The sequence below is a fragment of the Balaenoptera borealis genome (genome assembly GCF_965194805.1).
Source record: "Balaenoptera borealis genome assembly, chromosome: 8".
Classification (NCBI taxonomy): Eukaryota; Metazoa; Chordata; class Mammalia; order Artiodactyla; family Balaenopteridae; genus Balaenoptera; species Balaenoptera borealis.
In genome coordinates, this window is record NC_138865.1 from 12201111 (window position 1) to 12216584 (window position 15474).

The 15474-nt window shown below is 40.0% G+C and overlaps 1 protein-coding gene and 1 long non-coding RNA gene across 5 annotated transcripts in view; one reads left to right on the forward strand and one right to left on the reverse strand.

Annotated features, from left to right (window-relative positions):
- BNIP3L (BCL2 interacting protein 3 like) overlaps positions 1-15448 on the reverse strand; it is a 28738-nt gene extending 13290 nt beyond the window's left edge. For 2 of the 4 annotated variants that reach the window (XR_014247665.1, XM_082402913.1), the window contains exons 1-3: positions 15247-15448; positions 7774-7957; positions 3911-3983 (exon numbers count right to left, since the gene is read on the reverse strand). Coding sequence is in view for 3 of the 4 variants with exons in the window: in XM_082402913.1 (XP_082259039.1) it covers positions 3911-3983; positions 7774-7957; positions 15247-15346 (357 nt within the window). In the remaining variant the exon portion in view is untranslated. The remainder of the gene's footprint in view (positions 1-3910; positions 3984-7773; positions 7958-15246) is intronic. The other 2 variants (XM_082402914.1, XM_082402912.1) reach the window with 2 other exon arrangements.
- The window catches only part of LOC309633707, a 200834-nt gene that overhangs the window by 136945 nt on the left and 48415 nt on the right, over positions 1-15474 (forward strand). The gene's annotated exons all lie outside the window — the stretch shown is intronic.

The following is a 15474-nucleotide window of genomic DNA, read 5'->3' on the forward strand; positions in this document are numbered from 1 at the left end:
AGACAATCTACCGTCTATTTTCTGCTACAAAACTGACTCTTGAGGACCATCATCCTAAAAGTCCAGTTTGAACAACTTTTTCCTAAATGCATTACACCTTAGGCTTCCTTGTACCATGACTCACCAGACATGTTTTAGTTCATTCTCACGACCTTGTGAGCTCTTCTGAAATCAATCCCATTCATCGACTTATTTTAGTAGAACAGGGGCCACAGGCCCAGACAGCCCTGGTTTCAGTCCTGACTCTATCACTTACTTGCTTTTGATCTTAGATAAGTAACTTAATTAAGACAAAGCTTCATTTTTTCCAATTCATTCATGGGCATTATGTCACCTCTTTCACTGGATTGAGAACATTAAAGTGGGAAAAAATTAAAAAAAAAAAAATTAGCACCTGGAATATATCTAGTAAATATTAGCTCCTTTCCTTCCTCCTCCTAAAAAAGCTAAAAATGTCATATATTCCTCATGTAAACAATCTAAAAAATTCAATAAGAGCAAGTACCATTAAGTCCTTTATTAACTGTTTTTAACTGTTTCCTAACCCTAAGCTTCTTTCTAATTCATGAAAAAAAAAATCCACCTTCCCAAACCCTAAAGTAATTAATTTTTAAATGATCATTTCTTCAATTAAAAACAAGCAATGTAAAAGGCTTTTTGAAAGTTCAAGTATATTATTCCTATTGATTTCTCTCTTACTAAAAGTCTTACTCTAAAGGATATAATGTTTTTCTTATAGAAGTTAGATTGCTTTTTCAAAAACGTAACCTGGTTTAAATTGACTGATCCGGACTTCCCTGGTGGTGCAGTGGTTAAGAATCTTCCTGCCAATGCAGGGGACACGGGTTCGAGCCCTGGCCCGGGAAGATCCCACATGACGCGGAGCAACTAAGCCCGTGCGCCACAGCTACTGAGCCTGCGTTCTAGAGCCCGCGAGCCACAACTACTGAAGCCTGTGTACCGCAACTACTGAAGCCCGCATGCCACAACTACTGAAGCCCGCGTGCCTAGAGCCCGTGCTCCGCAACAAGAGAAGCCACCGCATGAGAAGCCCGTGCACCACAACGAGGAGTAGCCCCTGCTCGCCGCAACTAGAGAAAGCCCGCTCGCAGCAATGAAGACCCATGCAGCCAAAAATAAATAAACTGATCTGACTGTTAGTATCATTTACCCAAGGCTTGATGATAGCCAGTGCTCTCTTAGGTACTTATTTCTGAATAGGGATCACACTAGCAATCCTATCGTGATCTGACACAGAGGGCAAAATCTTCCATTTTCTCTCCCGAATTTCACAAATTCCTTGGGAATTCTAGGATGGATACAGTCTGCTCTACAATTCCACTTAAAATTCAATTCTCAGGTGAGCCTAATTGTACACGTGCCATCCCATGAGCCAGGACAGCTCTCCTCTGTGGTTATTAGTTATTAGGTAGATTATTAGGGGAGAAAGGTATGTGTGGAGGGGTAGGGAGGTCTAAGGTCAAACAGGCTTGGGAAGCACAGCTGGCCCTCAGCATCTGTGGGTCACACATCGTGAATATGGAGGGCTGACTGCACTACTCCAGTTTATATAATGGACTTGAGCAGCCTCGGATTGTGGTATTGCGGGGGGCGGGTCTTGGAACCAATCGCCTTAGGATACCGAGGAATGACTGTACTTGGTTTAAATCAACAGATTTCTTTATGTCGGGAATTGTCAAGAGCCTTTAATATGCTGCTAGGCACTGTGACTACTGGAGTGGGAGGGTGAGCGAGCCCAGAGGCTGCAGTCTTTCCTGCTTATTTGACTTCGGAACTATTTTATGGACTTTCCCATTCAGCAAATGTTCCTCAAAACACATTTTGGGAAATGCTACTCCGGATTTTCAACTTGTCTGTACAAAAGGCAATACAATGCAGACATCTTCCTCACGAAAGACTGCAGCAAAGAATTAATTTCATTTCTCCATCCTGGGATTCCTTAGTACACTTTATACCCATGGAAACTTTATATTATATTCTCCTCTTTATTAGCTATAGCTTACTGCACATGACAAAACTGACAGGCATAAGTGAGCAATTCCACAATTCCAGTCAGCCAACTTCCTACGTGACAGCCTTGCTACTACAAGTTTCTCTACAGTATAAAGTTCATCGTAAAATAAATTAGTATTCCGTCCCATAGAGTTTCTAGGTTTCAGAAAACAGCACAAATAAAGCACAGTCAACACAGGGAGAAAGTGTGCAGCTTCCTAAACAGAAATAATACTGGGTGGAACCAACGTAACATGCAAAGTATTTCCAGTGCAAAGGGAGCCAGGACACTGCACAGTGAGAACTCCACAAAACAAAGTTTCTGTCAGCATTCATTCAAACATTCACTCAACATATATTCTTCAAGTACCTTAACATGGGAGAAAAAAACAATGCCTCCTGTTCTCAAGAATTTGCACTCTTGGGCTTTCCTGTTGGCTCAGTGGTTAAGAATCTGCCTGCCAATGCAGAGGACACGGGTTCGAGCCCTGGTCCGGGAAGATCCCACATGCCGCAGAGCAACTAAGCCCGTGCACCACAACTACTGAGCCTGCGCTCTAGAGGCCGCGAGCCACAACTACTGAGCCCACATGCCACAACTACTGAAGCCCGCACGCCTAGAGCCCGTGATCCACAACAAGAGAAGCCACCGCAGTGAGAAGCCTGCGCACCGCAACGAAGAGTAGCCCCTGCTCGCCACAACTAGAGAAAGCCCGGGCGCAGCAACAAAGACCTAACACAGCCAAAAATAAATAAATAAAATAAATTTATTTAAAAAAAAAAATTTTGCACTCTGACACTTGCAGGTGATCTGACACATCAATAAAGTCAAGGGCTGGCTATGAACATTCTAAATCATTAACGACAATTATTTATTTATCCCAAGTTTTACAATAAAAACCTTTGTAAGCTTTCAATACTATATCCATCTATATTTCCAACAATGTCAACTCCTAGCGAAATTATATTTAACTTCTTTACCTTAAGGAATCCTGCATAATTTAGGTGAATTTTGTCTCTAGCTTGATTTGATTTCAGACGCAAAAAAGTTTTCACACCTGGTTCTACAACAACCTTCCGTTTCATTTATTCTGTGACCTTAAATAAGACATGTGCCTCAGTTTTCTATTTATAAACTCAAGAAACTAGCCTGGAATATTGGAATGACATATTATAGACAACAATTTCCCAATTCTTTTAGGACCCCAAATTCTTAGTTGTAAAGGAGCATGACGACGACCACAGCAGCAAAAATTCCAACATCAGAAACTGAATAACTTAAAATGGCTTCAAAGTATTTTTCTAAAATTTTTATTGGAGTATAGTTGATTTAAAATGTTGTGAATGTTGTGTTAGTTTCAGGTGTACAGCAAAATGAATCAGTTATACATAAACATGTATCCACTCTTTTTTAGATTCTTTTCCCATATAGGTCATTGTAGAGTACTGAGTAGAGTTCCCTGTGCTCTACAGTAGGTCCTTATTAGTTATCTATTTTATATATAGTCGTGTGTATATGTCAATCCCAATCTCCCAATTTATCCCTCCCTCTCTTTGCCCCCTGGTAGCCATAAGTTTGTTTTCTACATCTGTGACTCTATTTCTGTTTTGTAAATAAGTTCATTTATACCATTTTTTTAGATTCCACAAATAAACAATATCATATGATATTTGTCTTTCTCTGACTTACCTCACTCAGTATGACAATGTCTAGGTCCATCTACGTTGCTACAAATGACATTATTTCGTTCTTTTTTATGGCTGAGGAATATTCCATTGTTCAAACTATTTTTTAAAGTCTTCATATTCTTTACTGTATTTCAGCAAAACAGACTTAGAGATTTGCATTTTTCCTAATTATCTAATGCAAATCAGAAAAATAAACATACACACACACCTGAGAGCTATGGTCCCTGCTGGTGTGCATTTCCACATCAAACATGATCTGCCCATCTTCTTGTGGGGAAGGGCTAGAAGAGAAAGACACATTTATAGCCATTAGTTTTAATTCTCATTTTGTCAAATAAATTAGCCTCTACTGGAAATTAGAAAATTAAAAGTTATAGTGGTATGGCTTTGAAAAAGCAGCAAATCAGAAAGTATACCATAACCCCATGTAAGAAAAAATGAAATTGAGCACCCTTACTCCCAAATGTTCTAGAATTTTTCAGTGGTGATAAATTCCTTTGCAATGAAAAATCTGCAACGGAAATACTACCTAAAGATACAAGACTGTCACATTTTCTTATTTTTACTCTTTTTCCAATAAATGTAAAATGATCTTCAAATTCAGAAACTCTAGTTTGGGGTTCTTTTTCTCAAAGTTCTTTCATTGTTAAACAATTCACCAGCTATTCTCAAAGTGTGAAAGCAGCTCTTAACAACTCTTTCGAAGGGTCTTTGAGGTTAAAATTGTTTTCATAATACTATCAGGATTTATTTGCCTTTTTCATTCTCATTTTGCCATGCGTGTAGAGTGAAAATTTCCAAAGGCTAAATTATGTGTAATAGCACAACAGAAAGATGTAAAAGCAGGTGAGAATCCAGCTGTTTTCTATTAAGCCAGATATTAAAGAGATTTGCATAAATGTAAGACAATGCCACTATTCTTACTAATTTTTTTGGTTATGGAAAACAGGTAATTTTTGTTTAAAAAAGTTACTTATGTTAACATGTAATAGGCTTATTGTTGAATGAATACATATTTTTTTAATGTTCTCAGTTTTAATTTCTCATATAGTAAATATCAAAATATATAACCCACAAAAACAAAAGATCTTTGGGGTCCCCAATAGTTATTACGAGTGTAAAGGAGTACTGAGACCAAACAGTTTGAGAACCACTATTTTACTTATTTTTGAAATACTGACTTTGAGATATTTCAGAGTGAATTATATAAACTTACAGCAAGTGATAACCTTTAACAAGTACAAGATATATTCCCAGAACTATAAACATTTACAGATAAATTTTTAGACAAAGATACATGGTCACAAGCTGTACTTGATACAAGAGATGAATACAGTGTGCTAAGTGCTATTCTTAGCTTTATCAATGATTCCTTGTGTAACCACAGCGAGCCACCAGATCTTTCATTACACACCCCACGTCTCCAAATGTAAACTCAAGTGGGCATGAAGGATGCTCCAGGCTTAACTTGCTCAAAGGAATAGATACTAACTATCAACGCTGTCAAAAGCATGTGTACAATGGTAATATATAGAAATGCTGGTGAGATTGACTGGAAAGTAAGTAAGATCACCAGTCTTTGACTATTATAACTGACGTAGGAGATTCTTAAATGGGGGAAGGAAAAGTGAAAAACTGGTTCCATACCAAACCACCATATTACTGTATTTAGAAAATTTTTGTCTTGAACGAGAAATCTCAGGCTATAGCACAGGAACCAAGTAGAACGAGGGACTCTTGTTGTCCTCAGTGTACTGTTATTATGCTCATAACACTGTTGGATTCACAGCTAGAGATCAAGTTAAGGACCAGCCTTACAGAGCCATGACCAGGTCAAGGCAGCAGAATGACCAAGTCAAAAATCCAAGAGAAGCACAGCTCTACTTTACACTCTTCTTACCACTGGCACCAAGCCCACTCAGACAAATACTCAACATTTCACTGGTAGACTGATCCATTTGGGATGCATTATTATCCTGGCTCATGTTAGGATCAGCTGGGGAGCTTTTAAAATTTTCTCATGTCTCGACAACAGAACGAGATTCTCTAGGGACGGGGTCTGTGCACTGGTATTTTTAAAAGCTCCCTGGGGGAATATAGTGTGTAGGTTGGAAACTCCTACAATAGGCTGGAGCACATAGCAAAACACATAGGGGGTCTCTTCTAACAACCACCACAGTGACAAAAATATACCGACGGAATAATTTTTCAATTTTTAAATATGTATGAAAATATACATATATTAGCTTGGGGACGAATAGCCAACAATCCTAAAACATTTCCGCCTACAAGAAGCACTGCTTAACAACCTCAAATCTAGAGATGTTGGCAATTCAGATGACATGAACTGTGAAGACATTCTTAAATGTTCAAGTGTTAGATATCCCAGGAGAGCATTACTGAGCTAGAGTTCTAGGCCTCCCCTGAGACGTGACCAGCAACCCAGAGCCTGAAGATGTGTAAGCAGAGAACAGGAAAGTGTCCAAGTGCATCTGCCATATATTGATTCACATGTTCAGAAACCTAACTGAAACACGATCACGGGAAGATGAATTCGTGTTCGATCACAAGTATAACTGCAACCACACATGACATAAGATGACCAGAAGGGCGGGCAGGTGATCTTATCTCCGCTCAATGACAGCACCAAGTGAACAGCAGGTTAAGGGACTCACCAGTACTTGAACAGATAATAAAAGGCTTATCAACAAGCCCATAAGCAGCAGAAAACTTCAGAAACCCATCCGTGAGTCTCACAACATAAATGTAACATAATATAAACGTGATTCTCAAAAACAGACTAATGTCGCAGCTCCCAGAATTGGTGGCAAGCTGCTCAGAGAAGAGCATCTGCTCTGCTTCTGCTCATGACAAGAGCCATCCCAGCTCTTCAGAAGCACAGGGACACGTGAGTGATGTGACAGGGAGGTGGGCGTGCCAGAGAGCCGTCAGACCAGTCCTCTGCGGCCTTGGTAACATCAGTGGATCGTAAGTCATGCAGGCACTTCGAACATGATTTAACTCTTGATCCTCCTTTTCTACTTTTTCTGATAAGAAATAATATGTACCACACACACTATTTTTACCAAGTATAAAAATTTGGAAGAAGACAAATGGCCATCATTCCATCCCCTAGAGATAATCACTGTTTACATTTTTAGATGTCCCCTTAATCTATTTCCTGTGTATCTGCATTTTCTACATGGCCAATAACAGTGAACTCTTAATTAGCCAGATGATCATCCAGTACCCCAGAATGCTAATACTATGGCTGTCACTGGTCTAAGAATGTTCAATATACCACTATGTCATTTAATACCTAGTCCCTCTGGAAAAAAGAGAAGCTTGTACTGAAAAATAAACTAACAACTCAGTTTCACTCTCCTCATATGTGTCTGTATTCTTAACTCTTTCACCATATGCAGTCCTTAATTGAAGAATGTCTCCCCAAGCCAAATATAGAAAAATGAGGTCTGAAACAAAACTTCCTCTGAGCTCTAAGGAAACGCAATGGCCGCCTTCAAAATTAACTATCTTTACAGATCTTGGTTGGTGCTTCCACTGTGCAAATACGGCTATACAACAAGCTGAATCAACTTGTAGTTCCTGCGACTCAAACATTTCCTGAATGTCTACTATATACCAGCATCATGACTGTCAAGGGTACAGAGGAGATGAAACAGGATCCCTGCCTTTTACAGCCTCACAATCTAGAAGGGAGGACAGAGATTACAGAGGTAACTGTATTTGAGGCAGAAAAAGAGCTGTGAAAGGACAAAGGAAAATGGGAGAAAGATTAATTCTGTAAGTAAACATCTATACCGCTGACTTTTAAACTAGTAAACATCTGAAAACGACACAATCTGACTAAGGAAACTGATTTAATCTGAGGAAAAAGTCGGCACTCATGTCCTTGTCAACTGGCTATTTGATTTAAATACACATGCTGCAAGAAATCGGGAGTTGTAAATTTTGTCAAATGAAGATGTAAGCAATTTATTTTTTCTAGTGGGAAGTAACCTCGCAACCCATCCGTTTCCAGAATTCCACCAAAACGTGGATCTCACTTACCTGTCGCAGTGAGAACTGCCTCTTGAACTGCTCTGTCCGGATTCATGCTGTGCGTCCAGAAGAATCTTCTCCATGTCTCCATTGTGGATGGAGGACGAGGAGGGTACGTGCTCTAGCCCCCCATTTTTCCCATTGCCATTATCACTGCCATTGCTGCTATTCATGGGGAGCTCCACCCAGGAACCTGTTGGACAAGTCAGATAACTGCAGTTAACCACAGCAGAACAGGAGTCCCTCGTGTGCACACAGCATGTGAATATGGTGAATTCAGATAAGAATTCTGGCTCGCCTCAAACCAAATGCCAAAGTGTTCTGAAGAAAATAAACAAGGAGCAATAAAAGTCTGAAAATCTATATAGTTCTGTTCCTGAAGGAGCTCGTGCAATCAACTGATTTAGAAGAAGCTGGACCTCTAAAATGAGTATCTCAGAAGATGTGTCTTTCAGCCAGTTTTCTCTCTGGTTAAAACTTAATTTGCATACGATAAATACTTTACTGAAAAATTTTAGGTTGCTTTTCAAAAAATAAACAGCTACTTTATTACCAGACAGGGTACTTACGTTTAATATTTTAATTACATATATATTTTTTCCACAGTCTACCTCAGCTATTTAGTTGTATCCTCTCCATCTACCTCAGCTGTTTAATTGTATCCTCTCCACCTGTATTTAGAAACTTCATAAAGGTCATCTAAGTATGTTAACAACTGTGCCTTAATTAGCACAAACCATTGAGATGTTCCTGGAGAGGGAACTTAAATCCAATCATCAACATTTCAATATGTGTGCAAGTCTGGAGCATAAAATGAATGCAGCTGGCTCTTAACTAAATCAGGCGAGAATGCTTAAAAACCCTTAAAAAAAGCTTTATCCCTCTCCCACACATTAGCTTCTTCCCTTCCTTTATGCCTCACTCTTTCTACTTCTCCTTTCTCTATGCACTAAACATACCTTGCAAGCTTGTCTTTTCTCTCTTCTCTCCCACAAGTTCCCACTTTCTAGGGTTTTCATGAAGCCTTGTTGGTTTGGGGCAGAAAACCAGGCATCTGCTACGGGCAACACTGACGTTGCCTCAGGCGAACAGTCAAAGAGGGTGGAGCCACAGGAAAGGATGGGGCCCTGGTAATTTGGACTGGTCTTGAAAATATTGGCTCCATGAGTTTGCTGACTACATGAAGGTCCTTTAATTCTAATAAGTATTGACAACAGGAGCCAATAAACCAACTTCATAACAAAAAGAGAGTGGCGTATTTTTTTTTTCTAATTTCCATTCCTTACAACAAATTTTGTTTTAGAAAACATAACCAAGCAGGTTGGTGGAGCCATTTCTCTAAACTCCAAGCAGAAGTGTTAGAGAGAGCTCTGTGGCAGAACAGTCTTCCATCCGTAAATCAGAATAACAGGCTCAAAGCCTAAAATGCACTCTAAATGAGATGACCGCTAATCCAGACCCAGAAGTGAACTCAACATCACCCGTCGACAAGAAAAGCTCAAAGGTAGCCCTGGTTGGAAATCTGACTCTCCCACTTACTATGACTGTCCGAGCTTCAGTTTCCTCATTTGTAAAACAGAGATGATTACACAGTACCTTCCCCCCAGGGTTGCTGTGAGGATTAAATAGAGCAACACAGGTAAAGTGCCTAGTAAACAGGAGATGCTCATCAATACACTAGTTAAAAGAGCTGATATTTGTAATGTACTCAGAACAGCGTTTGCTCCATGGAAGTGAAGTCACCCTTTCCCTCCTTCCCCTCCAAGGCGGCCCCGGTGGCTGTCAGAGTCCCATCATCACCCCCGATTCTCTGGGACTGCACTGCCAAACAACACAACTCCATGACATCTCCATGGTCTCATTCTGTCCACACACAAAAATGGACACAGACTAGGCAGTACTCAAAATGGAGGAAGAAATTCAACTAGCAAAGCTAGTAAGATCTAACACTGAAGGTCATCTACCTAAATACTTGTGGAGTGCCTCTGGAATGCATAAGAAATATACCACGAGCATCCCTAAATTTAGAGCTCTACAAAATACTTTAACTGAAAAGAGCGACAGAGAGAGAGGTATGTGATGAACAAACTGGTTTTTTCCTACTCCCACTCTTTCTAGGACTGTCTAATTTATTCTACACCAGTGGGACCAGTTCTTGTACAGAAGCCCAATGTGAAAAAAATAAAAGGCTGGAGGTGCTCTGGCAGAAGCAGAACTAAGGAACCAGGAGTTCTAGATGGGTCTCCGTGGAAGCCAGTCTTCTCTAAAATACAACTAACGTTCACTTGAAGCAGCTGATGAGAGAGAAAAACGGCTGTTAACAATATCAGGTTTTCAAAACTTTGCTTTTTTGAAGGACTTCCAAACCCATATCTAAATTCTACCTTCTACATTAAATATATGTAAGTAATCATAATGTAGGAACTTGAGGAGACTCACCCAGAAAAGCTTAGTGAAAAGGACCTGTAATTGCCTTAACACCCTGTAACGTAACTGCAGGCATCTCTACTCAAGGCAGACAATACCTATCGGGCATGTACTAGCATAGTGGCTCAGAGCACAGACTGAAGCCAGACTCTCCTTCTACCTTCTATCACGTCCAGTTGTCCCAGACTCCCCTTCTATCACATCAAACTGTCACAGCCTAGACAGGTCACTTAACCTCTCTGGGTTCCAGTAACCCCTCTGTTCCAGTTTTCTCATCTGTAAAATAGGGATAATAACTGAGTCTACCTGAAGGTGATCAAAAGGTACAAACTTCCAGTCAGGAGAGAAATAAGTCCTGGGGATGTAATGTACAACATGGTGACTATAGTTAATAACTGTATTGTGTATTTGAAAGAAAAGAGAGTAGATCTTAAAAGTTCTCATCATAAGAAAAAAAATTTTTCGTAACTGTGTGGTGATGAATGTTAACTAGACTTACTGTGGTGGTCATTTCAAAATGAATGAATAAATAAATAAAATCATTATTTTGTACACCTGAAACTAATATAATGTTATATGTCACTTACACCTCAATTAAAAAAAAAACACACACCGAATGGTTGCCTGCACATAGTGGAAAAAAGGAAACAAACACCACATCTACCTCATAGGGTTGTTGGGAGGACGACAGGAATAAAACACAACGAAAAGTTCCGAGTACGTAACAAGTGCTGTGTTAGTTACTATTATAATTATACTCAGTATCTTTTAAAAACATTTACTACAAAATTAATGCATTCCTTGAAAATGTAAACATCAGTACATGAAGGAAAAAAATTGATACCTCTCCTCCCAACCTCTCATTCCTACTCTTAAAGAAAACTACTTTTAACAGTTTCATATGTAGACTTCCAGAGAATACTTTTGTTTTTTGCTTTTGTTATTACAAATAAAAACAATGCAATTGTACTATATATATTTTTCTGTAAATAGTGTTTCTTACCTAACAACGTGTTGATGTCTCTCAATGTCAATATACATTGCCTTACTTTATTCTTTGGAAATGCACTGCATCCCATCATAAAGATATACCATGCTTTAACTATTATCCAAATGGCAATGGTTAATCATCACCCAAATGATTGTTTCTAATATTCTGTTATTACAACCAGGACTTCCATGAACGTTCTGCTGGGTAATCTGGCAATACCCATTAAAAGCCTTAAAATGGTAGATTTCCTTTGACTCTTAATTCTGTTCCAGTAATATCATCTATGGAAATAATCAGTTCTGCAGAGAAAGTCAGGACATAAATATCCATTAAATGTTTACATACTTAAAGCAATTATACTCCAATAAAGAATTTTTTAAAAAATTTTAATCTGAAAAAAAAATGTTTACATACTAGCTTTATCTTTTGCGTAAAGTGGAAAAAATCAAACTTATCTTTCTCAATAGTTGAACTACACATACCTTTTTCTCATCTCCTAGTTCATTCCTGATTTATAGCCTCAGAATTTCTTGACGTTCTAACACTACCAATCCTCACAAAGTCCCTTTTTACTTAGAAGGGAGACAAGACATGAGGACTGTGCTGTCCAAGCAATACAATGAAGAAAAAAAATCTCAGAGTGAATTCCCTTCCTAATAATTAAGCTTTAAAATTAAAAACTGGAGGCTCTACTATATTAAAAGACTACTTACAAACAATGGTTCTCTTACGCCAGGTGGTACATATACACACTACAGGAGCTGTTTTCTAGTTTAAGTCTGAGAACTGCTAAGAGGATTCAGAGATGCACGCTTCTACATTCTGTAATACAGTTCTTCGTGAAGGTTGGTCCAATAATTGATTGCATTCATGACTGTATGCTGTATTTACTCTCTATAATTTTATAATCACCAGTTCAATCCTCTTGCAAGGACAGTGAGGGAATGGGGGAAGGGAGAAAAGGAAAAAGAGTATTTCTCATTCTTTTCCCAACTTTTCAATTCCATGTGTAACTCATCCTAACCGGGGCTAACACATTTCATTATGTCTTATTTTCTCTCCTCAAAACATGTACTTTATTTCAAGTACCTGATGCTGGAATCCAGACTAAGAACATTCACTAACATTTTTCTAAAAAAACCAGTATTATAAGGCATTGGAGTTTCACGTGTCAGCCTTAAAAGTCTTCTTGCCATACTGAGGAAGAAAGTACATCATAGCTGTAGATATTTAAAAAGATAAAAAAGGCTGTACTAAAAAAAAAAAAAAAAAAAGAAAAAAAAAGGCTGCACTTCCTACGTGAAACAATAACAAGAATTTTATTACTACCATAATTTTCCTCATATTACCTACTGAATTTTATGACATAAATGTCCAATATTCTTAAGTAACTTGATAGTCTTCTCTAGAATAAAACTATCAACTGGAAAATATCCTTTTAACTTTGTAGGTAGTTCAGATATTTGTCCACTAATTTGTAATGAAAGCGAACAGTTCCCATACAAGAATAAACTTAAAAAAAAAAATCAAAGAAAGGTTTCATTATTCCAAATATTTCAATAATTTTCTATTAAAACTTTGACCCCTGAACTAAAGATAAAATCCCAAGCCAGAGATAATCTGTACAATGAGTTCATCTCCTGTTTTTCAGAGTTGTGCAACTTTACGCAACAAACAACTTCAACTTATCAGCAATTTGGATAGTATTAGATGCCTGAATAAGTTGTTTTGCTCAGTGCCCAAAAATCACTTGAAGGAATCAATAAGGCTTCTTGTTTTGTTCAGTCCAGTGTTGTATAATGAGCTAAAAAAGAGTAAAAGGCGAGAGGAGTGTAATGAAACATGGCACTTATCTGAAAGCTTTTCAGTAACATTTAAAAGCAGCTCACCCTAGCTCAAATAAAATACTTTCTATCTAGCAGATTTCCCAAAGCAACATTTTGATATCACACACAGGCTGAGCGTTCTTGCACTTCTGTAAGAGCTAATACAAACGTAGCAGTACCTGATTGCCAAGGACATCAAAGACCTCAGAGGTCTGTCAGGACACAGAGGAAAACCATCACACAGAGCTCAACCCCATTTTTCTGTTACATGGTCAAAGGAAAAGAAAAATTCCTTTGCTTTCTGTGAAGTCGGGTACCCGTACTAACCAAACAGCTAACTTGTAAGTATCATAGGAAAACTGGAGTACAATTAAGAAACAGTACATTAAAAAGAGATCGATAGGCAGGTCACCTCTATACATTAGGTGGCATAACACTGAGAGAATAAGAAACACACATAATCAGGGGATTGTGGGCCAATGAAAAGAAGTGTCCTGAAAGCAACACTAGATCGGGTGAAAGTAAAACCTCAGCTCTAGGACCTAGCCTGCCGTGAACTTGGACAACACACTTTACTCTAGACCTGTTTGTTTTTTTTTTTTCTATTGAAGTAGAGTTAATTTACAATGTTGTGCTAATTCCTGCTATAGAGCAAAGTGACTCAGTTATACACATATACCCATTCTTTTTTTCTGTATCTTTTCCATTATGGTTTATCCCAGGAGATTGGATACAGTTCCCTGTGCTATACAGTAGGACCCTGTATTTTATCCATTCTAAATAGACCTGTTTCTCTACCAGTAAATAAAAGTGGACAGTTATCGCTAAAGTTTCTTCCCGTTCTAAAATCACATGGTTCTAAAAATAGGTAATTAATTTAAAAATGCACATTAATATGTGAAGCAAAGAACATTAAAACACACAGACATTAATCTTAATTTACTGTGGGAAATAATATCTAAATCTTACATTCTAGAACATTAAGACACTTAAAAGTTTTAAAAAGTCAACATTTAAAGAATCACCTAATCAAAAGATGGAGCAAGAAAAATAAGCAATGAAAACATCTTCTGAGGACAGGAACTCTCTTCCCTAAAATAATTGTTAGGCCACGCTGGAACACCTCCCTCTGATGAAAGACCTTGCAGTGCCTTTAAATGTCATTTAAGCATCCAACTGATTTTTAAACGACTTCATCTGGCCATACGCTAACTGTCCCAACCACCTCTTTCAAAAGGTAAATTACAGGAAAGTTAAGGCAAGAACCTTTCCAAGACTTCCAGCGAGCTTTAAAGGCAACAGGGAATCACCTTAGAACAAGATGTCTAAACACCAGAATGTTAGCAAAAGTAACCGTAGTTGGTCGTAATTCGATACTGCCATTAACTTTCAACCGCCCCAGTGTACCAATGTATTTTTAATCCCGTTTCTGAAAATTCATTGCCCCAGACTCCGTGATCTGTGCAATCTTGGATGGTTCAAGAAGCTGTTCGTAAGCAGGTTTACAGGACACACAACCCCAATGTTAAAAAAAAAAAATTACTTGAGCAACTCTGAAACATCTTAAAAAAAAAGTAGTATAGCCTCCTCACCGCCCCCCCCGTCACGTGATACAAGTAACCACTAAATTACCAAATAATTCTCCTGGCCAGCTTGTGCTAACAAAGGAACGCAACAAGAGGGCTCACATTTTGAGCCCTGGGGGAAGGCCGACCCAGTGAGGTGGGGTCAGCCGGGCTTGGCCCAAGGCCTGCCGCACACTTGACCTCCCGCCCGTCCCTCGCCCGCCCCCTCCTCTCGGTCCGCCGCCCGCGTCCATCCCCTGGCGTCCCCGCCGCACGTCCCCATCCCTGCCCACGTCCACTTGGCGGCCCGCTCCGCCCACCCTCCCTCCCCGCGCCTCAAGGCCCGCCCCTCCACGCCCCGATTGGCTCCGCTCAGGGGCCCACCACAGGTGGGATCCGCTCGACCCCCTCGTCTTCCCACCCACCTACCCTTCCCAACGGCGAACCCAAGCAACCCCCCACCCAAGACCCCAGGAGGGAGCTGAGCCAGGTCTGGAGAAGACAGGAGCAACTCCTCCTGACAGGTGACGGGAGCTGTCAGTCATCCGCACATCCTCGGCCTTGACCAATGGGCTGCCTTCTCCTACCGCTCCCCGCGCGGAGCTGGCGGCAGCGGCCCGAGCAGCTCCTCCTCCCCCATCCCCTTTACCGAGCCCGCCGGCCCAGCACTCACTGTTGAGGCCGGCTGGTGGGGGCAGAGACTGTTCACCTTCCTCACTGTTGTTGTTGTTGTTGTGCGGGGGCGGCGGCTGCTCTACTAAGTGAGACGACATCGTCGGTCGGCTGGAAGAGCTGCGACCGCAGCAGGACCGTCTCTGGTTCTTGGGCAGCAACACAACAAGCCGAGTCCCCCGCCCCCTTTTCTGCGCCTGCGCAGTCCCTCCCCTGGCCCTGACGTCAG